Source organism: Narcine bancroftii, chromosome 13, assembly GCF_036971445.1.
Source record: "Narcine bancroftii isolate sNarBan1 chromosome 13, sNarBan1.hap1, whole genome shotgun sequence".
Taxonomy (NCBI): domain Eukaryota; kingdom Metazoa; phylum Chordata; class Chondrichthyes; order Torpediniformes; family Narcinidae; genus Narcine; species Narcine bancroftii.
This window is the reverse complement of record NC_091481.1, coordinates 78,845,745-78,873,298: the sequence shown is the minus strand read 5'-3', so window position 1 is coordinate 78,873,298 and position 27,554 is coordinate 78,845,745. Positions and strand designations below refer to the sequence as shown.

The 27,554-nt window shown below is 47.5% G+C and overlaps 1 protein-coding gene across 1 annotated transcript; it reads left to right on the top strand.

Moving 5' to 3' along the window:
* Positions 1–27,483, top strand: xgb (x globin). Its single transcript, XM_069910121.1, has 5 exons — positions 1–449; positions 18,749–18,856; positions 22,179–22,299; positions 25,476–25,556; positions 27,243–27,483. The coding sequence occupies exons 1-5, from the start codon at positions 244–246 to the stop codon at positions 27,366–27,368; spliced, it is 642 nt and encodes a 213-aa protein (XP_069766222.1). The 5' UTR covers positions 1–243; the 3' UTR covers positions 27,369–27,483.
* The last annotated feature ends 71 nt before the right edge of the window (positions 27,484–27,554 follow it).

Here is a 27,554-nt window from a genome sequence, read left to right as displayed (position 1 = left end):
CTTCCCTGGCGGTGTTGTTGAGCTTAGTCTCCGGGAGGCTGCAGCGAGCGGAGGATCGAATCCCAATCCCGCGTCTGGGGAGAAGGGACAGGGAGCAGGGAGTTCTTGTTTCAGTCCATGTGGAGTGGTTGGATTGCGCCAGGAGAGGGGTTCCTTTGAATCAATCTATTTCATGGTGTCTCTGGGGTGTAACTGGAGCAGGGGCGGCTTTGGGGCAGTTCCATTCTGGCCTGGGAGAATAGAATGGGTTGTGCGTTGTCCGGGACTGGGGTCGATTCGGCCAAATCCAGCTCAGAGGTGAACGGCTCGGCACCAGGACCAGCCGGCGGCTCGGCTCCGGCTTCAGCCCCGCCACCCTCCCTGTCCGAGGAGCAGAAGCAGCTCGTTCGAGAGTCCTGGGACGTTCTGCACCAGGACATCGCCAGGGTCGGGATCATCATGTTCATCAGGTGAGGACAGCCCCGACCGACCTGCCTCAACCCCCTCACCCTACCTCCTCTCAACTCCCCTCCCCTTATCCTCCCTCCCCTTAACCCTTACCTTCCATCCCCTCAACCTCACCCTCCCTCCCTTCACCCTCCTCCCATCAACCACCCCCTCCCCTAACCGCCCTCAACTTCCCACCATCAACCTACTCATCCTCCCTCAACCTCTTCCTCCCTCAACTTCCTTACCCTCCCTCAACCCACCAATCTCACCCTCAAGCCCCAACCTTTCCCTCTAACCTCTTCAACCTCCCCTTAACCCGCCAGCAACCCACCTCCCCTCAATACCTCCCTCACTCACCCTCAACCCCCCTCCCCTTGATGTTCTCCTCCCTCAACTTCCTTTGCAACCTCCCTCCATCAACTCCCTAACCTCACCCTCCACCCCCTTTATCTTCCCATCCCTTCAAACCACATCCCCTCACCCCACCTCCCTCAACCTCCCTATTCTCTTTCAATCTACCTCCTATCAACCTCTCCTTCACTCAACCTCAACCCCCTCCCCTCAACCTTCCTCTCCTCAACATCCCTCAACCCCCTGAATCTCACCCTCAACCTTGCCCTCCCTCAGTCCTCATCCCCTCAAACCCTACTGTCCTCAACCTCTTCCTCATTCTCCACCCACTCCCTCAATCTCCTCTTTCCTCAACCTTTCCCTCCCAACTCCTCCCTCAACTATCTCCTTTACCGCCCTCAACTCTGTCACCTTCCCTTGCTCTCTTCCACCCCTTCTCTCCCTAGCTTTTTCCCCTTCCATCTCTCCTACCCCTCTGCTTTTCTTTCTTCCTCCCTCCCCTCACCACCTAACCCCTTCCTTCTTTTCTACTCTCACCCCCTATCCCTGCACCCTTCCATCTCCCACATTCCCTGTCCCCTTCCTTCTTCCCCCTTTACCCATTTTTTCCCTCCCCATTCCCTTCCTACCTCTCCCCGATTCTCTGCCCGTCTCGCCCAATTTCCTGCCTATCCCCCACCTATCCGCCCCATCTCCTGCCCATCCCCCATTCCCTACCTATCCACCCCATCCCCTGCCTATCCTGCCCCCATTCCCTACCTATCCGCCCCTATCCCCTGCCTATCCCGCCCCAGTCACTTCCTATTCCACCCCATTCCCTGCCTAACCCACCCCAGCTCTTTCCCTTTCATTTAAACGGAAATAACAGGTTGAATGACAAATCCTCACCTCTGTGCTCCCTCACTCTCTCTCTCTCTCTCTCTCTCTCTCTCATCCCATCCTCACTGATCTCCAGGATATTGCTGAATGTTCGGGATTGTGATGCGAATCCTTGCACCTGCTGATCAGTATGGTGGGTTGTTTGGGTGAGGAGGGTAGTTATCCATCTGTGTTCCTGGGACAACATTTATAAGACCTTGATCCAAAACTGTTGTGGATCGCTTGTTGCTGTGCCTCTTCTTGGCCAGAGATCCCCCAGCAGTTTGTTTTCTATTAATAAGAGCTCTTTTAGTAAGTAGACAAGGTTCAAGGTGTCTCCCAAGCTTGTGTCAGAGGACCTGATGAAATGGCAAGTATGTAAAAGGATTCCATGGTTCCAGAGAGTTTGTCACCCAACCTGTCAACAAAGAGAGTTCTAAAAACATACAAAATGCTGGAGAAACTCAGCAGGTCAAACAATGCTTTTATGTCGCAATTATCAACGTTTCAGGCTCATAGCATCCACAGGAGGGAAAGATGTATAATCTCCTGGCCGACTGCATCACAGTGTGATACAGTTGCTGCAGACATATGGATCGGAGGTGAATCCACAGGTCCGTAAGAGTGGCAGAGAGGATCATTGGGGTCTCCCTCCCCCCCATCAACATGCATGGCCTACTGGGATCGTTATCTGGAGGGTGTGCAAAATCATTGAGGACCCCTTCTACCCTGCACACAGCATCTTCCAACTGCTCCCATCGGGGAGGAGATCCAGGAGGATCAGAGCCAGCACCACCAGCCTGAGGAACAGCTTCTTCCCACGGGCAGTGAGAACGCTGAACGACCAAAAGAACACCTCACACTGACCCTCTGAGACTCTCATATTCATGAAACAGTATTTGTATACATGTCCTGCACGTGTATTATTTGCCTGTATGTGTGTTATGTCTGGTTGATTTGCACCGAGGACTGAGAACACTGTTTCATCGGGATGTACGTACCATCAGATGACAATAAACTTGACTTGACGATTCAATGATTTGATGATTCGACTTGATGATTAAACTTGACTTGATTTGTCTTGACTTGATGACTGAGATTTCAGGTCTGAGACCTTCTTCAATAGACATGCTGAAGGAGCACAGCAGGTCTACAGTGTCCATCAGAGGTGAAGATATATGGCATTTTGGGCCTCCTTTACTCACACCTTGAAGAAGGACTCACGTGTGAAACATTATTTCTACGTATGTATCTCCAATGGGCGCTGCAAGCTCTGCCGAGCTCCCCCAGAATTTCTGTGTGTTTTTACTATCATCACAGGGTCTGTAGACTTTAGTGTTTTACATGATGGCTTTTTCCATTTGCAGCATCACTGAAGCTAAACAGGATCTAAGTAATTTATTCTGAATGACAAAGTGTTTCTGAAAGATTAAGTGTTTTGAGCTGCTCATTTTGAATGCAATTTGAATATAAACTACCACATTAAGCATGTTCAAGAAACCATATTTTTACCCCAGATGGCTTTGAAACTGCCAAAGATGGTTTGATCACCGTACTTAAGCGTTCTCTATGCAGTGATGTCTTCTTGTCGTGAGTGAAGGGGTGATAGGAACTGAGATCTTGGTGGCGTGCAGGGGAGGGGGTACATGTACAGGTCACTTTTCCCAATGTAGGTCTAGCTGGCAAGACCCTGTGAGGCAATCTCTCAACGTAGCTCAGCAGGCATGCCAGTAAGACTTACTGGCATTACAACACAGAGCGGGCCATTCAGCCTATCATTTACAGCAGCCAATTATCCCACCAACCTGCAAGTCTTTGTGGGAAGAGACTGGAGCAAGCGAGGGAACCCCCAGGAGAACATGCAAACTCCACACAGACGGCACCGGATTGCATGTGGCAGTAGCACTAGTCATCATGCTGTAACACGATTGGCAAACTTCTACCAGTGTTTGGTGGAAAGACTGCTGACTGGCTGCATCACGGTGCGGGTCACCAAAACCCCCGAGCATAAAGCCTTGCAAAAAGTAGTGGACACAGCCCAGGACATCACAGGCAAAACCCTCCTCACTGAGAACATCTACAGGGAACGTCACCAAAGACTCTCGAAAACTTCTACAGGTGCACTGTGGAGAGTATTCTGACTGGTACAGAGATGCTAATGGTCAGGACAGGAAAAAGCTCCAGAGAATTGTTAACTGGGTTGCGACATCACAGACACCAGTCTTCACTCCATCAAGGACATCCTAGTGGTTAACCACCAGGTTGGATCAGCAAATTGTAGCGGGTCCAGAACTTCACTTAGGTATGTGTTCATTCTGGCCATGACCAACCTCTCAAAGCATTTAATCAAAGTAGACTCGAGTGCTACTGGGCGATAATCTCTGAGGCAGCTCACGCCAGGATGGTTGATGCCCTTTCGAAGCAGGTGGGAACCTTCGACAGCAGCAGTGTGAGATTGAAAATGCCCGCAAACGTTTTAACTAGTTGGTCGGCACAGATTTTCCGGGTCCTGCTAAGTACGGCACAGGGCCCGATGCCTTGTGAGGGATCCCCCCCCCCCTCTTGAATGATGTTCTGACGTCGGCCTCAGAGACAGATATCACAGGGGTCCTCAGAGATTCTCGTAGGGCCTGTTGGGTTTCTCTTCTCAAAGAGAACATAGAAGGTGTTCAGCTCCTCAGGCAGTGAACCATCACAGCCATTTAGCTGTTCTCCACAGCTTTGGAGCATGTAGCGGCCTACACTCCCCATCATAGATGGCGAGTATCTGTCTCTGTCTCCAGTTTCCCGGGAATTGTTTCTTTGTTGCTGAGATCACCTCCCACAGGTTGCACCTAGAGAGGTAGAATCAGAATTTATTGTTATGAACAAGTCACAAAATATGTTGTTTTGTGGCAGCGTCACAGTGAAAAGTACCAAAATAAATAAAAATAGCGCCAGAAAAGCCCAAGTAAGGCAGTGATCATTCAGGAGGGGAAGAAGCTCTCCTTAGGCGCTGACTTTAGGCTCCTGTACCTTTTTCCCGATGGTAGCAGAGTGAAGAGGATGTGGCCTGGGTGGTGGGGTCTGTGAGGACAGAGGCTGCTTTATTTTTAAGACACCGCCTCATGTAGAAGTCCTCGATGGAGTGAAGTCTGGTGCCCGTGATGTCACAGGCCGAGTTAACCCCCCCACTGGAGTTTTCTTGTCCTGAGCGTTGGTGCCTCCATATCAGGCAGAATGCTTTTGAGCCCTGGATCACCAGCCTTAAACATCCTTGATCTCACCCTCAGTAGGTTGCGAATCTTCTGATTCACCCAGGGCTTCGGGTTGGGGAACTCCCAGTGTGTGCTGTGGGCACACAGTCTTCCACACAAGTCTTGATGATGTCAGTGACACGTTACATATTCCTTCAGGTCAAAGGGCGAGTCCTTGAATATGGTCCAGTCCACCGATTCAAAGCAGACGTGCAGATGCTCCTCTGCTTCCTTCAACCATACTTTCACTGTCTTTACCACTGGTGCTGTAGTCTTCAGTTTCTGGTTGTTCGCCTGGAGGAGAAGTACAGTCAGGTGATCAGACTTGCTGAAGAGCGGTCGTACGATAGCTCGGTAGGCATTCTTCATGGTGGTGTAGTTGTGGTCAAGTGCGTTGGCTCCTCTGGTATCGTAGGTGACGTGCTGGTGGTAGTTCGTTAGAGACTTCTTCAGGTTGGCCTGATTGAAGTTCCCTACGATGATCAGGAAGGCATCAGGTGTGATGTCTCGGCCACCCCAGTGCTAGTTTAGTGTTAGCCTGAGGCAGAATGTACACTATGACCAGGATGATGGCGCACTCCCTCGGCAAATAGAACGGGTGGTACCTGATCGTCAGATGTTCCAGGTTGGGGAACAGGACTGGGACATAACCGTCACGTCTGGGCACCACGTTGAAGTCGCTGGCCCCGTGTAGGGCCCAGGTCTTTCTGGCATATTTATGAAAAAGAAACAAGCTAGACCCCGTATAAAGCAAGAGTCCGCAAGAGGAGAGGGCAAGCCTCACATTGATTGAAGTAATTGCTATTCAATCCTCCTTAGAGTGCGCCATCCCACGCTCCCCACGTGAAGATGAGAGTCCGAGAGGCAAGCCCTTTATATGGGGGGATGAGAGATCAGAGGATGAACAGAAATCCCCGGATGCCTCATGAACTGGCTCCCTGGCGATCCCCCAAAGCCTCCCAAACTCCTCGAAGGTGAGGCAGAGGCTCCCAGGCCTTCGAGATACCATCGAAAAGTCATCGGCAACTGACCGTCGAGCTAATCAGTGATAAATCGGCTGTGGAGTCATCTCTTAACGAGCAAATTAGGTGAAAGGTAGAAGTTCCGCGGCGGAGTAAATCCACCCTGGCAAACTGCCAGCTAATTGCTCGAGCTGTGTGGTTGGAGACAGCAAGAGCTTTACTCACAAGCAGGAGATCTCTTCTGAATGAGAAGTCTGCCCAAGTACTCCCACACCACACACACAAAACCTCCTGGCTACTCAAAAGTTCATTCTGACTTCCATGGGGAAAATAATGAATACTTTGACGAAAAAGTTGTTGTTTAATTCTTTATAGTTTCCAAAGTAAATTAATTTATTTCCTTCCAGCCCCTGTCAGGGCAACACAATTAACCTTGCGTTTAGCGCAACACTGTTACAGCACTGACGATCAGGATCAGGGCTCGAATCAGGAGTTTGCACGTTCTCCCCACGTTCTCTCACCCTTCAAAATGTACCGGAGTTGGTGGGGGGGGGGGGGTGGTGGTTCTAAGTCAATTGGATGTAATATATATGTAAAAAGCTTTGTGGTTCTTGCTGCAAAATACAGGGCCTGCCATCTCCTGATTGGCATTTTACATCTCCCTACCCCAAATACCACAGGCTCAGGTGTATCCTTACACCTTCCTATCCACACGTTAAACAGGAAACAACATCAAGGGGGAAGACCTGTGGGAAGTACAGCGCAGGCAGTTTCGCCCATCTTGTCGATACTAGCACCTGCCGTCTCATATCACCCTCCGCTCCTTGTAACCCGCATTGACAAGTTTGTCCTTAATCGGGGGTCATAAAGCTCAGAAAGAGCCCCTTCCTCCCATCGTGCCCATCCCAAGCACTAACAAATGCAAGACATGGTGGATGGACAAGAACTGGAATATAAACGAAAATGCCCAGCAGGTCAGGCAGCACCTGTGATGAGCGTCTGTTCCTGTCCTTGTGAGAAAAGATGGACATAGTGTCAGGAAGAACTCGTTCCTCTGTACAGTTTAGAATGTAGACAGACCATTCAGCCCTCAACGTTGTGCAGACATATATATTCCTTCCCAAAAAAATACGAAACCCTCCCTACATTATAATCCTCTATTTTTCATGTGCCTGTCCATGCGTCCCTTAAATCCCGTTATTGTTCCAACCTCCGATGCATTCCAGGCATCCCCAACTCTGTTTCAAAAAAACTTACCCTTGTTGTCTCCCACAAACACTCCTCTCTTCATTTTGCACATAGGTCCTCTGGTGTTTGCTGTTCCCGCCCTGGGAGAAAGGTGCTGGCCGTCCACCCTATGTATGCCTCTCATACTCTTGTAGACCTCTAAGTCACCTCATCCTTCTTCTCGGCAACAAGTCCCAACTCTGCTCGCCTTGCCTCATAAGACATCATTCTCCAATCCAGGCAACATCCTGGTCAATCTCCCCTGCACCCTCCTCCTAGCTCCCCCATCCTTCCGGCAATGAGGTGACCAGAACTGGACACAACACTCAATACGTGAGAGAAGGGAGGAAGGTTTAAGAGAGAGATCAGGATGCTCTACATCAGTGGTTCTCAACCTTTTTCCTTTCCACTCACACCCACTTGAAGTAATCCCAATGCCATCGGTGCTCTGTTGTAAGGTGGTGTGTGGATGGAAAGAAAACCATTGTTTTAATCGTCCCTCATTGACTCGTTATGTGCACGGTTTCATAACTCTGAAGGAAATGGGCCAATGACAATATTTCTCAAGCAAAATATTTCAGTAACAATCGGGTCTAGAGCAGTGATTCTCAACTTTCCCATGCCACCTTAAGCCATCCCTTACCAATCATGGAGCACCGATGGCTGAGGGACTACTTAAGGTGGGATGTGGAGTGGAAAGAAAAAGGTTGAGAACCACTGCTCTAGACTTTCTACATACGATCAGCTTCTGTTGTCCCGAGTTCTCTCATTCACTCCTTCCTCAAGTGTCCCTGATGCCAATGTTGTGTCCCACATTGCCTTATCTTAAAGAGCTTGTGTTCCTGGACAGGAAACACTGATAAGAAGCAGGTCTTTGTATCATTACTGTGCAGACATCAGCGTTGATTACTCCCTGCTCTCAGCTAAGAACCACTCCATCAATCCAGTAAAGCTGTTGACTATGTTGATGTGACTGCCCTGACAAATCAGATTGTCTTGGAGTAAATGACACAACAAAAAACTTGCTGTACTTACCAGTTAAGAGACGGTTAAAAAAAGTCTGCAATACTTTTCTCCTCACAGACCTACTTCAAGGATGTATGCTTAGCCCACTGCTCTTCTCGCTCTACACCTACGACTATGAGGTGCAACTCTTCGCTTATTCCTTGAGGAAGGGCTCAGGCCCGAAACGTTGGTCACATACCTTTAACTCTTACGGGCGCTGCGAGAATTCCTCCAGCATTTACTGTGTGCTTTCACGATTCAAAAGCCATCTACAAGTTTGCCGATGACACCACGGCAGAATCACAGACGGCGATGAGGAAGTGTACAGGGGGTGGTGGGGTGGGGGGGGGGGGGGAGGAGTTAGATCAGTTGGTTGGGTGGTGTGACAACAATAACCGGCAGAACCAGGGAGGTGCAGGAGCCTGAAGACGGACACCCAGCGGCGCAAGGACAGCTTCTTCCCCTCCGCCATCAGATCCTGAATGAACAATGAACCACGGATTTTTATCTTATTTTTCCCTCATTTATTCTTAAAATGTAATTTATAGCAATATTTGCAGTGTGGCTGCCACAAAGCAATGAATTTAATGACATGTTCATGTCAGTAAATTCTGATTCTAAATATAAACCTGAGATAAGGCAGTACTGACAGTTGTGTTGTACCTCGGGTATCTGGGGCACACTGCCACTCCACCAGTCTCTTCCCCTTGAAATAAAACACACCACCTGGGCAGCTCACCCACACATACAGTCATTGTCGCCCAGAAACGGGCCCTTTGATCCAACTTAACCATGCTGACCAAGTTGTCCCATTTGCCTGCGGTTGGTATTCCCCGTCGGCAGTGCGGTTAGCGCAAAGCTGTTACCACGCCAGCAACTGGGGCTTGAATCTGGTGCTGTCCGTCAGGAGTTTGTACGTCCTCCCCGTGCCTGCGTGGTTTTTCCCCGGGGGCTATGGTTTTCTCCCACCCTTCAAAACGTACTGGGGGTGGTAAGTCATTTGGATGTAATTGATGCCAGGGGTAACAAACTGAATCTCAGCGTGGACAAGAAGAAGGTGATAATTGTGGACTTCAGAAGGACCGGGAATGATCACCCTCCACTACACATCAATAACTCTGTAGTGGAGAGCAACAAGGTACTTGAAGTTCACTTAACTAATGACCTATCCTGGACACACATCTCACTTGTCAGGATGGCGCAACAGCGACTGCACTCCCTTTAAAGACTGAAACATCATGTCAACCTTCTACAGGAGCTCTATCAAGTGCATCCTGGCTGGCTGCATCACATGGGGTATGGTTGCTGTGGAGAAATGGGTTGGAGGCCAATCCATAGGACCTAAAGAGTGGCCGAGAGAATCACTGGAGTTTCTCTCTCCCCCCACCCCCCCCCTCAACCATCAACGCAATCTATCAGGATCGTTGTCTGAAGAGGACACACATTCATGGAGGAGCCCTTCCATCCCGCTCGTAGCATCTTTCAGCATCTCCCGTCAGGAAAGAGATACAGGATGATCAGAGCCAGGCTGAGAAACAGCCTCTTCTCACAGGCAGTGAGAACGCTGAACGACCAAAGGAACTGCTCACACTGACCACCCGAGACTCTCATATTCATGAAACCTTATTCATTGATTCATTTGTATATATGAATACTCGTCCTGCATATGTACGATTTGCCGGTATGCGTGTTATGTCTGGTTGTGTGTCTGCATCTTTTGCACCGAGGACCAGAGAACATTTTCTCATCGGGTTGTTCTTGTACAATCAGATAACGATGAACTTGCCTTGACTTTGACAGCCATGTCTGAGAGATTACCTCCTAGGTTTGTCAGTGAAACTTGCTGAGGACACTGTGCCCAGGCCTGTCTCTTGCTTTGCATGAATAAAGATCTCAGGAAACCCTCCTGGCATTTACAAGAAATGATTGGAGACATTTACCTTCTCCATGGTTACACTGGAAGTGATCCAAGCTGACCGTAGAATTCCATTAGTCACCCAGCCCTAATTTCATATCACACATTACATAACGTTGTGCTTTACTTTCTCACTTTCTGTCATGGTGTTCCAGTCTTCCTTGACATTTGGTACTGTAATTTGGTATGTGAACAGTTCCCTTTGTACACAGTGTGTTTTTGTATCCCCCTTGGTCCAGAGAGACACTGTTTCGTCAGATTGTATGTGTACAGTCAGATGATGATGAACTTGAACTCCGGCTGTGTGGTGCACTGTTAGCCAGAATCAGGCACACACAAAGATAAAGACTGTACAACAGGCTTTAATCCACAAAGACTTCCACAGAGCCAGGCTGGCTGTGGCTGCACCAACTCTGAGTGAGGCCTCGGGAGGCCGGCGCAGGCTTATATCCCAGAGGGTGATTGACACCCGACTGGGTGGGGCTTGATCCTTTCAGGCCGACTGATTGACAGCCGGCCAGGTGTGGTCCTGTCCCCTTACACTCCTGCAGGTACCACCACAGGCTGTTATCAGTCTCCAGCTTCATTGCACAGTTTCTCCATTGTGTAGAAAATTTTCCCTCACCGAGCCAAAATCTATATTCCCCTTTCCGCTCGCCATGTCCAATTAGCACCTTTTGCGTGTTGGAGTGGACCAGGCCTGGTTTTAAGCCTATTTGACCAATTTGATCAAATTGGGCCCCGCGCCTCAAGGGGGCCCCGTGCACGTCTTTGAGCCCAGGCCTTGAGCAGAGACCACTGTGACGGACTTTGTTTAAACTGATAAGAAAATAATAATACAATAGGCCTTATAAACTGAGGGATTTGTCAGTGAACTCGTGAAGTTATTGCCCTTAATTGATTGTATTATCTCAGTGAAATACTTTTAAGAAATATGTCTTTGACTAAACTACTGGCTATAGGCCTCCTTTGTCTTCCCAGCCAAAAATTTAATGTTTCGTATTCATTTGACCCAGTAAGATAGATGTATTTCGGAGCTGATGAAGCATCTCTTATTATTATCAAGATCAAAACAGACTATAGGCTAATCAATAAGAGAACTTCTACATTAATATGAGATTAAGATAGCGTCATGGTAGCCTAAGGCCTAGCCTATAGCCTAGGCTTAAGAGTTAGCCTGAACGTAAAGAGCCTAGGCCTAAGCGTAGAATTTCTGACAATTATAGCAATTGTAGATGGAATTGGTGAAGATATTCGGGTCCCATAAAGATGAATAACCCCGAAGTTAGGTTAGTTTAAGTCGATCTTTACTAGGCTAGGTCACTGTGGCGGGGGGGGGGGGGGGGGGGGGGGAGGGTTATAGCCTACATCTTTATGAGCTGGTTTACAAGGTTATTCAGCTCTAGGGGCATGTACTGTACATCTCGGGGTTATTCATCTTTACAAGATCCGGATATTCTTAGCAAGCCTGTCCCTGTCACTGTTTCATAATTTTGCAGTGGTTTGATTTAGTATCAAAATAGTACTGGGCTACTGTTACTGCCAGGGCTTAATATAGCCTATTTCATATTTTTAGTGATTTGGAACAGGTGCAGTTTAGCTTGACCATGCAGAAATTGTTTTCTTCAGGGGCGAATTTCATCCATTACACGCATCAGTTTTTCCGCTGATTTTCTAGCCAAATATCTAGTGACAAACTAACGCTAGACATTTGACTAGAAAATCAGCTAAAAAAAAAAGGGCAAAATTAAAGTGCGTCCCCCCGTTCTGGAATGTAACCTAACCTAACCGACTAACCTAACCCAACTAACCTAAACATTACTTAAAAAAAAGGCAATTCTTACCTTATTTGAAGTTGTCTTCATTCAACAAATCCAGAATCGGTCGCTTGTTTTGCCGTTCGGTGGCGTTCACAAGTTGAGAGTTGGGTGCGTTGTTCCAAGGTCGGCAGCTGACGTGGGATTGACGTTGGTTTCTCACGTTGTCCCAACGACGATGACCACATTGTTCCACTGTTGAAACAACGTAGACATGTTATCGGGGATGTTGAGTCCAATTTTATAGCAAATTGCTAACGTCGTTTTTCATGTAATTTTAAGTCTAAACATTTTAAAATATACTTTTATCTTTTTTACCTTAAAAATATCGCCCAGAGAATTAGCAGCTTAAAATTTGTATGTCATTTTACATGGCAAGCACAAGCAGGGATAGAGACAAAGGGCGTAAGTATTTAAGTTAGAAAAGGATGTGAATCAAATTGAAGACGATCTCACTACATCCCAAGACAGTGTCAAAGCAAAAAGTCCACTTAGAGCCAAAAAAGACCAAGCCCAAACATCACGCAATGACGGATCATCCATGAGTACAGTTGTAATTAACATTTATGATGACCCAGCCAACTGGCCAGCATAAATAAATCAAAATGTTAGAGATTATTTAACAATTGAAGGTCCTCCTATTCCAGTGAACAACTTTCCACGAAATGAAAAGGGATTGTGTTTTTCAAAGTTTCTTCTTCTTTGGCTTGGCTTCGCGGACGAAGATTTACGGAGGGGTATGTCCACGTCTGCTGCAGGCTCGTTGGTGACTGACAAGACCGATCCAACCAATTTTCCCTTGCAACCGCTGCAATCGTGCCTGCCTGTCCTACATCGAACTTGTCAGTCACCAACGAGCCTGCAGCAAACGTGGACATACCCCTCCGTAAATCTTCGTCCGCGAAGCCAAGCCAAAGAAGAAGAAACTTTGAGAAACACAATCCCTTTTCATTTCGTGGAAAGTTGTTCATTGGAATGAAAAGGGATTGTGTTTTTCAAAGTTTCACTCTGAGGAAACTTCCAAATGGGGAGTGTGTTGAAAGACCTTGGATTATATACTCTCAGTCTGCCGATAGAATTTATTGCTTTTGTTGTAAACTTCTTAGTAAGAACACAACCAGGGCATTATCAACAAGTGGATTCAACAACTGGTCTGATCTTCATACAAGGTTGTGTGAGCATGAAAATTCTAAAAAAACAATTGGAAGCCACATGGAGCTTCTGGGAGTTACACCAAAGACTTTGTAGCGGACAGACAATTGACAAAGAACTTGAAATAATCGTCAATGAACATGCAAAGCACTGGCAGCAAGTATTCAAAAGGCTAGTAGTAATAGCCCAGTTTCTTGCTGAGAGAAATCTAGCATTTAGAGGAACAGTGGAAAAAGTTGGTAACGAGAGTGTACACAATGGAAACTCTTTAGGTCTTGTTGAGCTGTTTGGAAAGTTTGACCCTGTTCTTGAAGAACATTTGCGAAAAGTCAAAACCCACAAAATTCAAGATCACTATTTAGGAAAAGATACTCAGAATGAACTACTAGACATTATGGCTACAGCTGTTTTGAATGAGATACTGAAACGCGTAAAAGCAGCTCAGTACTACGCCATGATTTTAGACTGCACCCCTGATATGAATCACCAAGAGCAAATGTCTCTAACGATCAGGTATGTGTCTGATGGTAAGTTGGCTCCTTCAGGTGTTTATGAACATTTCATAAAGTGTATGCAGGTTGAAAGTAGCACAGGAGAAGATTTATATAAAACATTATTAAACACACTGAAGGAATTAAATTTAGAGGTGAAGGACATTCGAGCCCAAGGCTATGACAACGGTAGCAACATGGAAGGTCACGCATCTGGCGTACAAGCACGACTGTTGAAGGATAATTCAAGAGCTTTCTTTGTACCCTGTGCCTGTCAAATTATAACCTTTTACTCGGAGATGTAGCCAAGGGTTGTCCAGATGCTATAACGTTTTTTGGGATCTTGCAAAGGATCTACATATTGTTCTCTGCATCAACTAAGAGGTGGGCAGTTTTTACCAAACATGTACCCGGATTATCAGTGAAACCGTTGAGCGACACAAGGTGGGAGTGTTGGATTGATAGTGTTAAAGCTGTTCGTTATCAGGTTGGAGAAGTATATGATGCACTTGTGGAAATATCAGAGATAACAGATGAGCCCAAGGTAAAAGCAGAAGCTGAATCTTTAGCAAACCAGCTAAAAGACTACAGATGTTTAGTTTCTTTGGTATTTTGGTATGAAGTACTTTTTAAAGTTAACTATGCAAGCAAGGAACTACAAGGTGAAACAAAGGATATTGATGAAGCCATGGAGTCATTTGAAAAACTATTATCATGGCTAAGAATTTATAGAGAGGGCAGTTTTAATGATGTCCTAATAGGTGCAAATGAATTGGCTGAAGCTGTTGAATTACCATTGGAGTTTAGACAATTTCAAGAAAAAAAAATTACGTAGAAGGAAGAGAATGTTTTCATACACTCCACTGAGGACATTTACAAGAGGTGGTGTCTTAAGAAAGCAACCTCTATCCTCAAGGACCTCAATCACCCAGGCAACACCCTCTTCACTCTATGGTCATTAGAAAAAAGGTACAGGAGCCTGAAGGTGAACACTCAGTGGCACAACAACTTCTTCGCCTCTGCCATCACAAAACAAAAGACTCCATTGTTTAACCCCAACCAACTACAATAGAAGACAGCCGGAAAACCAAGATCATTTCCGAATGTGCAATTGTGCCCACCTACTGATGTCTTCAGACTGTTCTACAGATAACTATGTTTAGCTGGATTTTTCTGAAGAAATATTAGAGGTGGCTTTTTCACTCAGCGAGTGGTGGCAGAATGGAATGAGCTTCCGAATGAGCTAGTTGCGGCAGGATCCCTTCTGTCATTGAAGAGAAGGTTGGATGTGTACATGGAGGTGAGGGGGTCGGAGGGTTATTGGCAGAGAGTGGGAGGTTTGAGCTAGTGGAGCTGTTCTAGTGAACCGGTGCAGACTCGAAAGGCCGACATGGCCTGTTTCCGCTCCGTAAATGGTTATATGGTTACGTGAGGCAAAAGATCAGGGTTTAGATGATCCAAAAGAAGCATACAGAGTTCAGTGCTTCAGCTTAGTGCTAGACAAAGCTATTCAATCTTTAGAGTCGAGATTTAAGCAGCTTAAAAGCCATGTAAAATTATTTGGAATTTTAAATAACTTTCAGAGCTTACAAAAGGCGGAAATAAGGAAACACACAGCAGACCTTGAAGCAGCGTTAACCGACACTAGACTAAAACAGAGCACTGATGGAGGGGTAGTTACTGAAACAACTAAAGACGTGGATGGTTATCTGTTGGCCGAAGAACGTGAACTCTGAAAACTTTTCTTCCCTGCAGTGTTGCTAAGCCTCAAGCTCTGTTTGAAATCCTGGTCGAAAACAATCGATTCACGGCATTTCCTCATGTTTTTATTGCTTTGAGGATTTATTTATCAATGTCCGTAACAGTCGGATCGGGCGAAAGAAGTTTTTCAAAACTAAAACTGTTTAAAACATACTTACGGTCAACAATTTCACAAGAGAGACTAAACAATTTGGCGATGCTGTCTCTAGAAAATGACATTACTAAAACCACTGACTTCGAAATTATTTTGAAAGATTTTGCAACTAAAACAGGCAGAAAAGTCTGTTTCTAAAAGACCTGGACATAAAGAGTATGTCTGTAATTGTCTTGCATTAAAAAATTAAAATTTTCATATTGTCTTTCAATATTTAGTATATCAAGCATTTAATGCTTTTTGGCTAAGACTGGCATACTACACAAAATATATAACCATTTATGGAGCGGAAACAGGCCACGTTGCCTTTCAAAACATCAATTTCGACTTTTGTAGAGTAGAGGCCCCGCTATCAATTTTCTAATTGGGCCCCGCAATTCCTAGCACCGGCCCTGCTCCCCACCCCCCCCCCCCCAGCCTTTAATTCAGATGAACGATTTTTTTCACTCATTCTTTGAGGAAGGGCTCAGGCCCGAATATATCTTTACTTCCTATGGATGCTGCAAGACTGGCCGGGTTCCTCCAGCATCAGTGGGAGAGGAAGAATGGCCGGCATTTCGGGCTGAAATTCTTTCTGAAAATGCTGTCTTTATTTTGGTACATGTGTACGTGATTGACATCTACAGGTCCTGACTCAGAATCTGTGGGATAAACAGGGTGGACCATTCTGCCTTATCAATCACCTAAAGCATTGATATTACACTCACACAGCAGTCTGAATGTGAATGTAGAGGTAGAGATGTACGAACAAGAGGGAATCAGTAGGAGAAAGAGAGGTGTGCCGTGGAGAGCATTCTGACTGCTAGCGTTGTAGGGCACTACCAGTTGCCCCAATAATTATGGAGACAAAGATGAAGGGAACGATAGGCTTTATTATACATGAGATTGCTGGCTTGGGTCCAGGCTATGGAAAATGAGGAGAGGGAGAGGGGATTCGATTGGGGCACACCAGGGAGGAGACCAGGACAGGAAGTCACCAGGAGGGCGGGCCAGCCAGTACACACAACCTTATCACCACAAGCGTTTCAGCCTGGTATGGAGGAGCCAATGCACAGGACAGGAAAAGAGTGAAACACGATGGGCCACAGACGCTGTGATTGTAGTAAAGACAACGAAATACTGGAGGAACCTGCCCGGTCTTTTCAGCGTCTGTAGGAGACAAAGATACATCGCCGACAGTTCAGGCCTGAGGCCCTTCTTCAAGGAAAAATCAGAAGCAGGATATATCAGAAAGTCTCAGAATTCAAACCATGGGGGGAGGAATCCAGACCAACAAAAGGTGTTAATTGGATATGATAAGGGACTACGTGAGAATTTATCACATCTGTGAGAAAAGAGAGATGACTGGGGGTGGGGGGGGGGTGTGTGGGGGATGGTGTGCTGTCGTACAGAAAAGCAGACACAAAACACAAAGACTGATCAACAGGCTTTATTGCATTTAAAGTTCCTGCTACAGTTAGCTGTAACTCCCTGTGACTGACCTTGAGGGGGCCGGATGGATGTGGCTTATATCCCGGCGGATGATTGGCAGCCGACCGGATGGGGCTGGGTCCATTCAGGTCGGCTGATTGACAGTCAGCCAGATGTTGTCTTGCCCTCCAGTGCTCTTCCTGCAGGTACACAGGTCACCCCCCTTCATTTGGCTAGTGGTGTATCACCACAGGGGGGGTTTAACAAAAGCCATCCGGTTGGAAGATGAGGTGTTATTCCTCCAATTTACAGGTGGTCTCAGTTTGGCAGTGCATGTGGTCTCTACATCGGAGAGACTGGGCGCAGACTGGGAGATCACTCCATGGAGCACCTCGGCTCTGTCCGCCACAATCGCGCGGATCTCCCAGTGGCCACCCATTTCAATTCTCTTTTGCCGACATGTCCGTCCATGGTCTCGCGCACAGCCAGACTGAGACCGCACGCAAACTGGAGGAACAACACCTCATCTTCCGACTGGGCGCCTTCCAACCAGACAGCATTAATATCAACTTCTCTGACTTTCATTAAACTCCCCCCACCGCCTTTTTCCCCCCATCATCTCTCCATTCCCTCTTTCCTCTCGCACAGATATGATAAATCCTCACGTAGTCCCTTATCACATCCAGTTAACACCTTTTGTTGGTCTGGATTCCTTCCCCATGTTTTGAATTCTGAGACTTTTCTGAGACTTTCTGATATATCCCGCTTCTGCCTTTCCTGATTTTTCCTTGAAGGGCTCAGGCCTGAAACGTCGGCGACGTAGTTTTGTCTCCTATAGATGCTGAAAAGACCGGCTGAATTCCTCCAGGGTTGGGAATTCAGCCAGAACCATCATGGGCATTAGTCTTCACTCCCTTAAGGACATCTGCAAGAAGTAGAAACATAGAAAATAGATACGGAGTAGGCCATTTGGCCCTTCAAGCCTACACCACCATTCAATATGATCATGGCTGATCAGTACCCGGTTCCTGCCTTCTCCCCATACCCCCTGATACCCTTTAGCCACAAGGGCCAAATCTAACCTACTTTTAAATATTGACAAGGAACCGGCCTCAACTACTTCCTGTGGCAAAGAATTCCACAGATCCACCACCCTCTGAGAAAAGAACATTTTCCTCATCTCAGTCCTAAAAAACTTCTCCTTTATCCTTAAACTGTGACCCTGGGTTCTGGTTTTTTCCGGCATCTGTCTAAACCCTTAATAATTTTATATGTTTCTACAAGATCCCCCCTCAATCTTCTAAATTCCAGAGAATACAAGCCTAGTCTAACCAACCTTTCTTCATATGCAAGTTCTTCTATCAGCCTAGTGAACCTTCTCTGCACCCCCTTCATGGTGAGGATGTCCTTCCTCAGATAAGGAGACCAAAACTGCACACAGTACTCCAGATATGGTCTCACCAAGGCCCTGTACAGCTGGAGCAGGATCTCTGTACTCCTGGACTCAAATCCTCTCACTATGAACGCCAACCTAGCATTCGCCTTCCTCACTGCCTGCTACACCTGCACACCCACTTCAATGACTGATGCACAGCAACACCCAAGTCTCTCTCTGCATCTCCCCTTTTCCTAAATAGATATCAAGAAACCAGCATCTATCGGCAATGAACCCCACCACCCAGGCCATGCCCTCTTCACTCTGCTACCAGCGGGGAGGAGATACAGGAGCCTGAAGACGAACACCCAGCGGCACAAGGCCAGCTTCCTCCCCTCCGCCGTCAGATTCCTAAAGGGGCAACGAGCCACAGACACCTCCTCACTTTTCTTTTGCACACATTTAATGTAATTTATCGCAATTTTTCACATAATTCTGCTGCAAAACAATTAATTTTGTGACACACGTTCGTGACCGTAAATTCTGAGAAGGATAGGGAAAGAGGAAGGTGGAACAGACACTAAAAGACTGCTGCCCTCTTGCAGGCTGTTTGAAACACACCCCGAGTGCAAAGACGTTTTTTTCCTCTTCCGTGACATCGACGACCTTCAGCAGCTGAAGATGAACAAGGAGCTTCAATCGCACGGACTCCGGTGAGTGCATGACATTCGTGGCCTCCGCACACTCCCTCCTCTGCAGCTCAGAGGGGTGTGGATGGAGGAGAGAGGGGGAAGAAAAGCAAACTTTTCCTAAATCACAGAAGAAGTTTAGGCTCAGGCCCGGAACGTTGGTTACCCTTTGCTCCTATCTAGAGATGCTGCGTCTCCTGCTAATTTTTCTCCAGCCCTTTTGCATATTGCCTCACAATGGGGTATAAGAGCATGAGGAATAGGAGCAGGAGCCGGCCGTTTGGCCTGTCGAACCTGCTCCGCCGTTCAATGAGATCATGGCTGATCTGATGATGGGCTCGTCTCCCCCTCCCTGCCTTTTCCCCAGGTCCCTTTTCACTGTGCAAAAATCTATCCAATCTTGTCTTAAATATGGGGTCGCCTCCAATGCTTCAGTGGCCAGCAAATTCCATAGATTCCACATTGTTGGAAAAGAAGTTCCTCCTCATCTCTGTCGTAAATCTACTACCCTGAATCTTGAGGCTATGCCCCCTGCATCTTATCTGTGGGAAAGACTTACCTACCACTATCTTATCTATTCCTTTCATAATTTTATGTTTCTATAAGATTCCCTCTCAATCCTTCTAAAATCCAGTGTGTGCAGTCCCAGATGATTTAATCTCTCCTCCCTCCTCTCTGCAATCAACCTGGTGAACCCCCTCTGCACCACCTCCAAAGCCAGTAGATCCTTCCTCAAGTGAGGAGACCAGAACTGCACCCAGTTCTCCAGATGCGGCCTCACCAGGACCTTGTACGGTTACAGCAGAACTTCCCTGCTCCCAGACTCAATCCATCTAGCCGTGAAAGATGCCTGCTGCATCTGCAAACCAACCTTTTGCGATTCATTGGGCTGATGCTCCAATGACAGGTAAGTATTATTGGCCAACTTTAGAACTTTAGAACCCCTCTGCAATTCCCGCTACGGTCACCCCCTTTATCCACCAGCACTCCCCCACCACTGCATTGGGAGATAGCCTAGATTGGGTTCTGCCTGGAGTGACGTTGGTGAGAAAAACGCAATGGCTGCTCTCACAACGAGGAAGAAGGTGCTTCCTGTGGAGTTTGGACGTGCCGTCAGAAAAAGAAAATCACGCAATTCCTCAGACCTGCTCTCCCATCCAATAAGATGATGGAAGAGGAGATCATCCCACCCCTATCTTATCCCCCTCAAAAACCATTCAAAGATACTTTCTTTTCTGACCAAAATGTATTTATTGAGCATCTAAAACAACTTTGAACACATTATTTAATTGTGTATAATTGAATTCAGGAGTCGAGGGGTCATGTTGCAGCTCTACAAATCTCTAGTGAGACCACACTTAGAGTGTTGTGTTCAGTTCTGGTCACCTTGTTATAGGAAGGATGTGGAAGCTATGGACAGGGGGCAGAGGAGATTTACCAAGATGTTGCCTGGATTTGGGAAACAAGTCTTATGAGGCAAGGTTAGCAGAGCTGGGACTTTTCTCTTTGGAGCGTAGAAGGATGAGGGGAGACTTAATCGAGGCCTACAAGATTATGAGAGGCATAGATAGGGTGGACGGCCGGCACCCGTTTTCCCCAGGGCAGGATCCCCAGAGGACATGTGTACAAAGTCAAGGAAGGGAAGCTTAGGGGAGACATCAGGGGTAAGTTTTTTTTTATGCCGAGGGTCGTGGGTGCCAGGAATGTTTTTCTGGGGATGGTGGTGGAGGCTGTAACACAGGGGACATTTAAGAGATTCTTAGACACGTGGTTGAAAGGAAACTACAGGGTTAAGGGGTAGGGAGGGTTTAAAATCTTTTTTTTGGAAAGAATACATGGGTCGGCACAACATCGAGGGCCGAAGGGCCTGTACTGTGCTGTATTGTTCTATGTTCTATATAGATGTATATTAAGCTCCTATTTTCTTTTAAAACAGAAGAGCCAACATGCATACACACAAATGTTCACATACATCCTCCGGTTCACAGCCAAATCCTCACCCCCTGACCACCTTGGCATCTTTGCTGACTGCATCACCAGAATCTTACCAATTATACAGGTACAATTAGTTATTTACTCTGAAAGCACTCAGAGAAAAAAACACACAAAGGGCTGCCAACTGTGTATCTGATACCCTAAAATCCATTGTGTAGGAGAGGGATCCCTATCAGACATCCAGTGTAACAAGATTAGACGCTTAGCTAATAGGGACATAAATGCTCTTTCTCCAGGGAAGGGCCGGAGATTCCAAATATTTCAGTCAATGGCAGGGTTGCAAGTTGACTTTAAATACTTTGGATGATATGCTAACGTTTCCGCTCCAGATCCCTTGTATTTTGGGACACTGATAAAACACGTGACTTAGGTGGCAAGAGGAACCATTACACCGATTGCACTCCAAAGACGACTGTCATCACCCTTTGAACAAGAGGGTTCCAAAGGCAAACTTGTGCTCTGAGAGAAAAAACCTTGCCTCATCTCTGCCTTAAATATTCAACCCCTTAACCCCTTCATTATAAACAGTAATCCCCAGTTCCAGATTCATCTTCCCAAGGAAACATTCTTTTACATCCCTGCTGTCAGGACATCACGTGCGTTCTCCAGTCGATACAGCCTCGCCTGCCCAAAGTTTCCTCATTGGACCACCCAACTATTCCTAATGTTGGGGTGGCACGGTTAGTATTAAGGGTAGCGCAACACCGTTACAGCGCCGGCAACCCGGGATTGAATCCGACGCTGTCTGTTAGGAGTTTGTACGCTCTCCCCATATCTGCATGGGTTTGCTCTAGGTGCTCCATTTGCCTCCCACCCTCCAAAACCATATAATAGGTGTATTTGGGGGTCACGGGCTCATGGGTCAGAAGGGCCTGTTATCATGCTGTAAGCCTGTACGTCCAAATTATTCCAGCAAGCCTTCTTGGAATTGCTTCCAACACATCAATTATCAGGAAAGTGGGGATAAAATTTCTATGGGACACTGGTAAAGCAATATTATTTACTGGAAGCAAACATAATACAATGAAACCCCCAATATCCAGCACCTGTGGGAATTGATAGATGCCAGATAAGTGAATTTCTGGTTGCTTGAGATTGCTGTTGCATGGATTGGCGAACTGACTTTGAGGGGGGGGGGCAAGTTTTAAACTTTCATATTTTTAAAATATTTATTCTCCCCATGATCATAATACAAGCCAATAAATAATATTTTATCCCATATAACCCCCCCACCTCAACCCTATCCCACCTGCCCCTCCCAACACCCCTCTAAACTACCCTCAAAAAAGAATGGACTCGAGGGGCCAAATGGCCTCCTGCCCTATCTCATGCTTTTTTGTGCCCCTTTCAGTGTAATGTCCTTCATTGAGAAGAGTGTCGCAAGACTGGATCAGGAAGAGAAACTGGAACAGTTGGCCTTTGAGCTTGGCCGAAGCCATTGTCGATACAACGCCCCTCCCAAGTACTACAAGGTAAGTCATGGAACTGGTGTGAAACTGAAACCCAAACAAGCCTTCACAAGCAACACTTGTGTATCTATTGCATCCGGGACTCCCTTTGTGGCCTTCTCTACATCAGAGAAACTGGGCGCAGATTGGGAGGTCGCTACGCTAAGCACCTTCGCTCTGTCCGCATTAATGACGGGGATCTCCCAGTGGCTAACCATTTCAATTCCGTCCCTCCACTCCCACGCTCACGTGTCTGTCCATGCCCTGTTGTGCTATCCCACCAGTCCCGCCCATGGATTGGAGGAGCGGTACTTGGTTTTCCATCCGGACACGGGTGGCACTAACGTCGACTTCTCCGGTTTCTGCCGGCCCACTCCCCGTTCGCCCTCTCTCCCCGGTCCCTCCATCTCCTTTCCTCCAGCTCTCCGCCCATTCACAGACCCATCCCCCCTCCCCCTGTTTGCTGGTGTGCCCTCCCTCCCCTATCCACCTATTACTGCCTGTCTGTGCTCCTCTCCCCCACCATTTTGTTCGGACGCCTGCTTATATTTTGCTCATACCTCGAGGAAGGGCTCAAGACTGAAACGCCAGTTCTCTACTTTTATCTTTGCTACATAAAGTATCCTGTTTGACCTGCTGAGTTTCTCCAGCCTTGTGATTTTGTTTTAATTTGGGGGGTCTCCAAAGTGGTCGTCATCAAAGGGGTCGATAGAACCATCCAAGGAGTTGCTCCGTGTCCGCATGCGTTTTCCCCGGGGACTCTGGTTTCCTCCCACCCTTCAAAACATCCTGGGGGTGTAGGTGAATTGGGTATAAATTGGGCGGCATGGCTTGTTAGCATGCTGTATGGGGATACAATATAGCCGCTACACCCTCAAATGGAGGGCAAATTAAGGACTGAAAGGGCCCTTACCCGCTGAATGCAACATCCCGGGGTCCGCGGGGGGGGGGGGGGGAGGGAGGTGTTGGAGTCGATTTAAAACAGCACCTCCACACCCAGCACAAGTGGGTGGGGGAGGTTTACCTCCCATGAACCTTCGTGTGCTGCCATTGACCTGGGTTCAAATCCGGAGCTGCCTGTGAGGAGTTTGTACATTCTCCCCCTGTCTGTGTGGGTTTTCTCTGGGGGCTCCTAGTTTTCTCTCCCACCCTTGAAAAGGTAAAGCATGGTAACAGGCCATTTCAGCCCAATGCTGCCTAATTTACACCCCGTTAACCTACACCATTTTCAACCGCTACGCCAACCATGTCTAAAATTTTTTTAAACATCTGTTCTCCTCCCCTCCAATTGTACCCCATTTCTGACGGTGTTAAAGGCAGAGCTGATCTATAAAAAGCCTCCTCACATAGCTCCCCTGGTGTTCAAGGTGGGTCAGTGCAGTGTGGAGAGCAGTGGCAACCTGTCTTCCCTGTAGGCAAACTGATATGGATCAAAGGTGGGTGGGAGGCTGATTTTTAATTGTTGCAAGACCAGCCTCTCGAAGCCCTTCATGATGACTGGTGAAAGTGCTACCGGACGGTAGTCGTCAAGGCCGCTGATGACATTCTTCTTCGTCAGTGGCAGGTTTCAGGCAAGGCGGGATGATGGATTCAGACAGGGACAGGTTGAAGATCTTTGTGAAGACCTCGGGGAGGTGGTACACCCACTCCTTTAGCACCCTTCCTGCCGCGCCATCAGGGCCGGCGGCTTTCCTTCGATTTACCTGCGCAGTGAGAACATGGCTGTTGCGGAGGGTGTGGCGTTCGTTTCTGCTGCCTTTGCCTCACATCGAGCAGAGAAGCGGTGAAGATCCTCGGCCAGTGTGGTGTTGTCACCAACAGTCATACTATTGCTGGTTTTGTGATGGGTGAGATGTTGGATGCCCTGCCATACTCACCATGGATCGTTATTGACAAAGTGCTCCCCAATCCTCCTTTTAGAGGCTGCTTTAGCATCCCTGATGCCAGGTTGGCTCTAGCACCGCTAAATAGTGGCTCTATCACCAGACTTGAAGGCGGCATCATGGTCCTCGAGAAGAATTTTGACCACCTTTGTCATCCAGGGTTCCCAGTCCGATTACGTTTATTGACGCCGTTCTGAATGTAACCGAGAACAGCTGATGTGTTTATCTCCAAATCCTGATCTTCAAAAATGTCCCAATTAGTCCTTTCGAAACAATCCTGAAGTTGCATGGAAGTTCCTTCCAGCCATATCTTAACAGTCTTTAGAGTGGGTTGAGGGGAGTGTATGCTGGGATTAAGAGAATGGATAAGTGATCCGACTGGTCCAGCTGTGGTAGTGGTATTGGCCTAAAGCTGTTCTTAATGTTTGAAAAAACCTTTACCTAGTGTGTTTTACCCCGGTAGCACATTTAATATGCCGTTCAGATTTCGGGAAGACTCCCTTTATATCTGGGTGATTAAAATCTCCAGCGATAATGTAGTCTGCTTCAGGGTAGGAGCTCCATTCTAAATTAATAGAATTGAAAACAGCTGTAATTATGACAATAATAAGCTCCCATGGAAGATAAATAGGCCTGCATTTAACTGTCAGGTACGCCAGCTCAGGAGAGCAATGTGCTCAAAGCCTTCCTTTAGACCAAAGGTTCTCAACCTTTTTCTTTCCACTCACATCCTGCCTTAAGTAATCCCTACACCATTGGAGCTCTGGGATTGCTTAAGGTGAGATGTGTGTGCGAAGGGAAGGTTGATAATCACTGCTCTAAATCCAATTGTTACTGAAATATTTGGCTTGAGAAAAATTGTCATTGTCCTGTTTCCTTTGGAGCTCTGAAACCGTGCACATAATGAGTCAATGAGGTCTGATTAAAACAGTGGTTTTAAAACTTTTTCTCTGTCCGAGGAGCACTGGAGGGGTTTCACAAGGATGGCTCCAGGAATAGTTAGCTATCTGGACATTTCCATCATCTGGGGTGCTTCTCGATTTTTTTTTTAGTTTTTATGCACACAGGCCCTTCCAGCCCACCTGTCCGTTCTGCCCAATTGACCTACAGGACCCCGGTACGTTTTTGAAGGGTGGGAAGAAACCAGAGTGCCTGGAGGAAACAGGCACGGGGAGAAGGTACAAACTCCTTACAGAGCGCGGGACCCAAATCCCAGTCGCTGGTGCTGGAACAGCTTTGCATCAACTATGCCACTGCAGGAAAAAGCACTGAGAGTAAATGTGTTGAATGATGTCTACGTCTTTTGTTTTGCTGCAGTACGTTGGAGTGCAGTTCATGGCCGTGGTGAAACCAATACTGAAGGAGAAGTGGACTCCCGAGGTGGAAGAGGCATGGGAGGTAGGGCTCACTAGTACACAGGATGGAAGCAGCTGAGGCCATTCAGCCCCTCCATCTTTCTCCTCCATTTAGTGGATGATCTGATCCCAGTCTCTGCTCCACTTCACTGCATCTCTCACATTAAGCATGAGGCCTCGAGACCCCTGATCCCTAACTGCCTTTGGGAAGGTAGTCTTCCTGAACCACTGCTTCCATTGATGAAAGTTCTCTAATGGTGCTACCAGAGTGAGGAAATTCCTAGATGGACACGGACACCATGGAAGTCTGGCAAAATATTTCCCAGACAGGATGGGCAGGGGGTGGAGGGCGCAGGAAAGTAGGGTGGGGTTGGGAGTCAGAGGTCAATCTGCAGGTGGCCCCTTAGAGTTAGGGTAATGGTTTGGGTTCAGGTTAGGATTAAGTTTCGGGTAAGGGTTAGAGTTCAGTTCTCAATAAGCGGGCGGCGGGATAACCATCCCTCTTGTGTTCCCTTGGTTCCTTTTCCCAGAGATTTTGTGACACTGTAAACTTCCATTTTTTGTTGGCCTGTGCCTTCATTACCCTGAGCCTGTTCCTGGTTCTTCGTGGGAACAGAGCCATACTTCTTCTCCCTTGGTTGTGGTGTCTCCTGAAGAGGGAGACCCTATTTCTGCTCTTTAGTCAGTTCCTTCGTGGTTTAAGTTGTGTGCCCCTCCTGGAGGTGGGGAGTAATGGGGAAAGATATGCATGTCCGGTGGTAAGTCTCTGTTTCTCGTGAGTGATCCTTCCCATTTCAGGGGTCAGGGGTGTGGTTCGGATTGGGGGTCAGGTTTGGTTGGGGGGGGTTCAGTTTCGGGTTTGGCTTGGCGTTGAGGTTTGAGTTAGGCTCTCCTGCACCTGTGTCTGGAGCTAGAGGTGGTGGACTTGGGAGGTGGTTTCCAAGTTGGTCGAGAATAGACCTTCCACACTCGGGTGACGGTGTGTTGGGTGTGGAAAGAGGGAGTGTTTCATGGAGAAGGCAGTCAGTCTGCAGCAATCATGGCCTGATGAACCATCTCTCTGTGTAAGTGGCGGTGAAACCGTGGAGATGAGCAGTGGCAGTCGGAAGGAAGGTGATAAGAATAAAAACATAGACGCTGGATAAATTCAGCAAGTCAAACAACTTTCTTTATGCAGCAAAAGATAACTCGGATTTGAGCCATTCATCGAGGCATGGAGAAATGTTGGTAGGCGCCAAACAAAATGGTGGGGAGGGAGGGGCAGGAGGAGAAGCACAGTCCCACGGACAGGAGGTAATAGGCAAGAAGGGAGGGAGGCCCCACAGTGGAAAGGGGGGTATGATTCTATGAATGGAGAGGAAAGGGGGAGAAAGGGAGAATGGGGGAGTGGGCTAGCAGAAACTGGAGGTAGGAGAGCGCTCAGTTGGAATATTAGGTGCTACTCCTGCAATTTACGGGAGGCCTTGGTTTGACGGTACGAGGCCATGGACGGACACATTAGCGTGGGACGGGGTGGGAGTGGGGGGCGCAGAATTGAAACAGTTGGCCACTGGGACATCCCTGTCACCAGGAGTGTGAGGCAGGTGGACTAGGCAGAGAAGGGGGTCTTGAAGGAGTTGGGGGAGTGTGGCAGGTGCAGTGAAGGGGCAAGGGTGGATGGGATGGGGAAAGGGGTGCCAGGATAGGACTGGGGGTGATCGTGGACTAATCACAGCCTCTTTGCTCACAGTGCCATTTTGACTACCTGACCACAGTGATGAAGAGGGGTTACCAGGAGGCGGAGCTGAGAAACGGCCAGGCCAGCTATTCAATCCAGAGAACTGCACCCAGTAATACCAGTCAGAATGTCATCTAAAGGATGGGAGGCCAGATGGTTCACACCTGGGGCAGGTGGACAAGATCTGTCTGTTTGGTAATGGAGAGAGAAGTCAAATTAAAACGTGTTTCTGTCAAATTTCAGACAACCATAATGATTGTTCTTTTATTGGCATGTGACACTTTGCCTACCCCAACTTCAGATCCTCCCGACCCTCACCCCAAC

Bases quoted from the DNA above. Each gene is read 5' to 3' on its own strand.
- xgb (XM_069910121.1), top strand. From the start codon at position 244: ATGGGTTGTGCGTTGTCCGGGACTGGGGTCGATTCGGCCAAATCCAGC. The intron at 18,857-22,178 runs GTGAGTGCATGA...TGCCCCTTTCAG, and splicing joins CTTCAATCGCACGGACTCCG to TGTAATGTCCTTCATTGAGA. The intron at 22,300-25,475 runs GTAAGTCATGGA...GTTTTGCTGCAG, and splicing joins CCCCTCCCAAGTACTACAAG to TACGTTGGAGTGCAGTTCAT.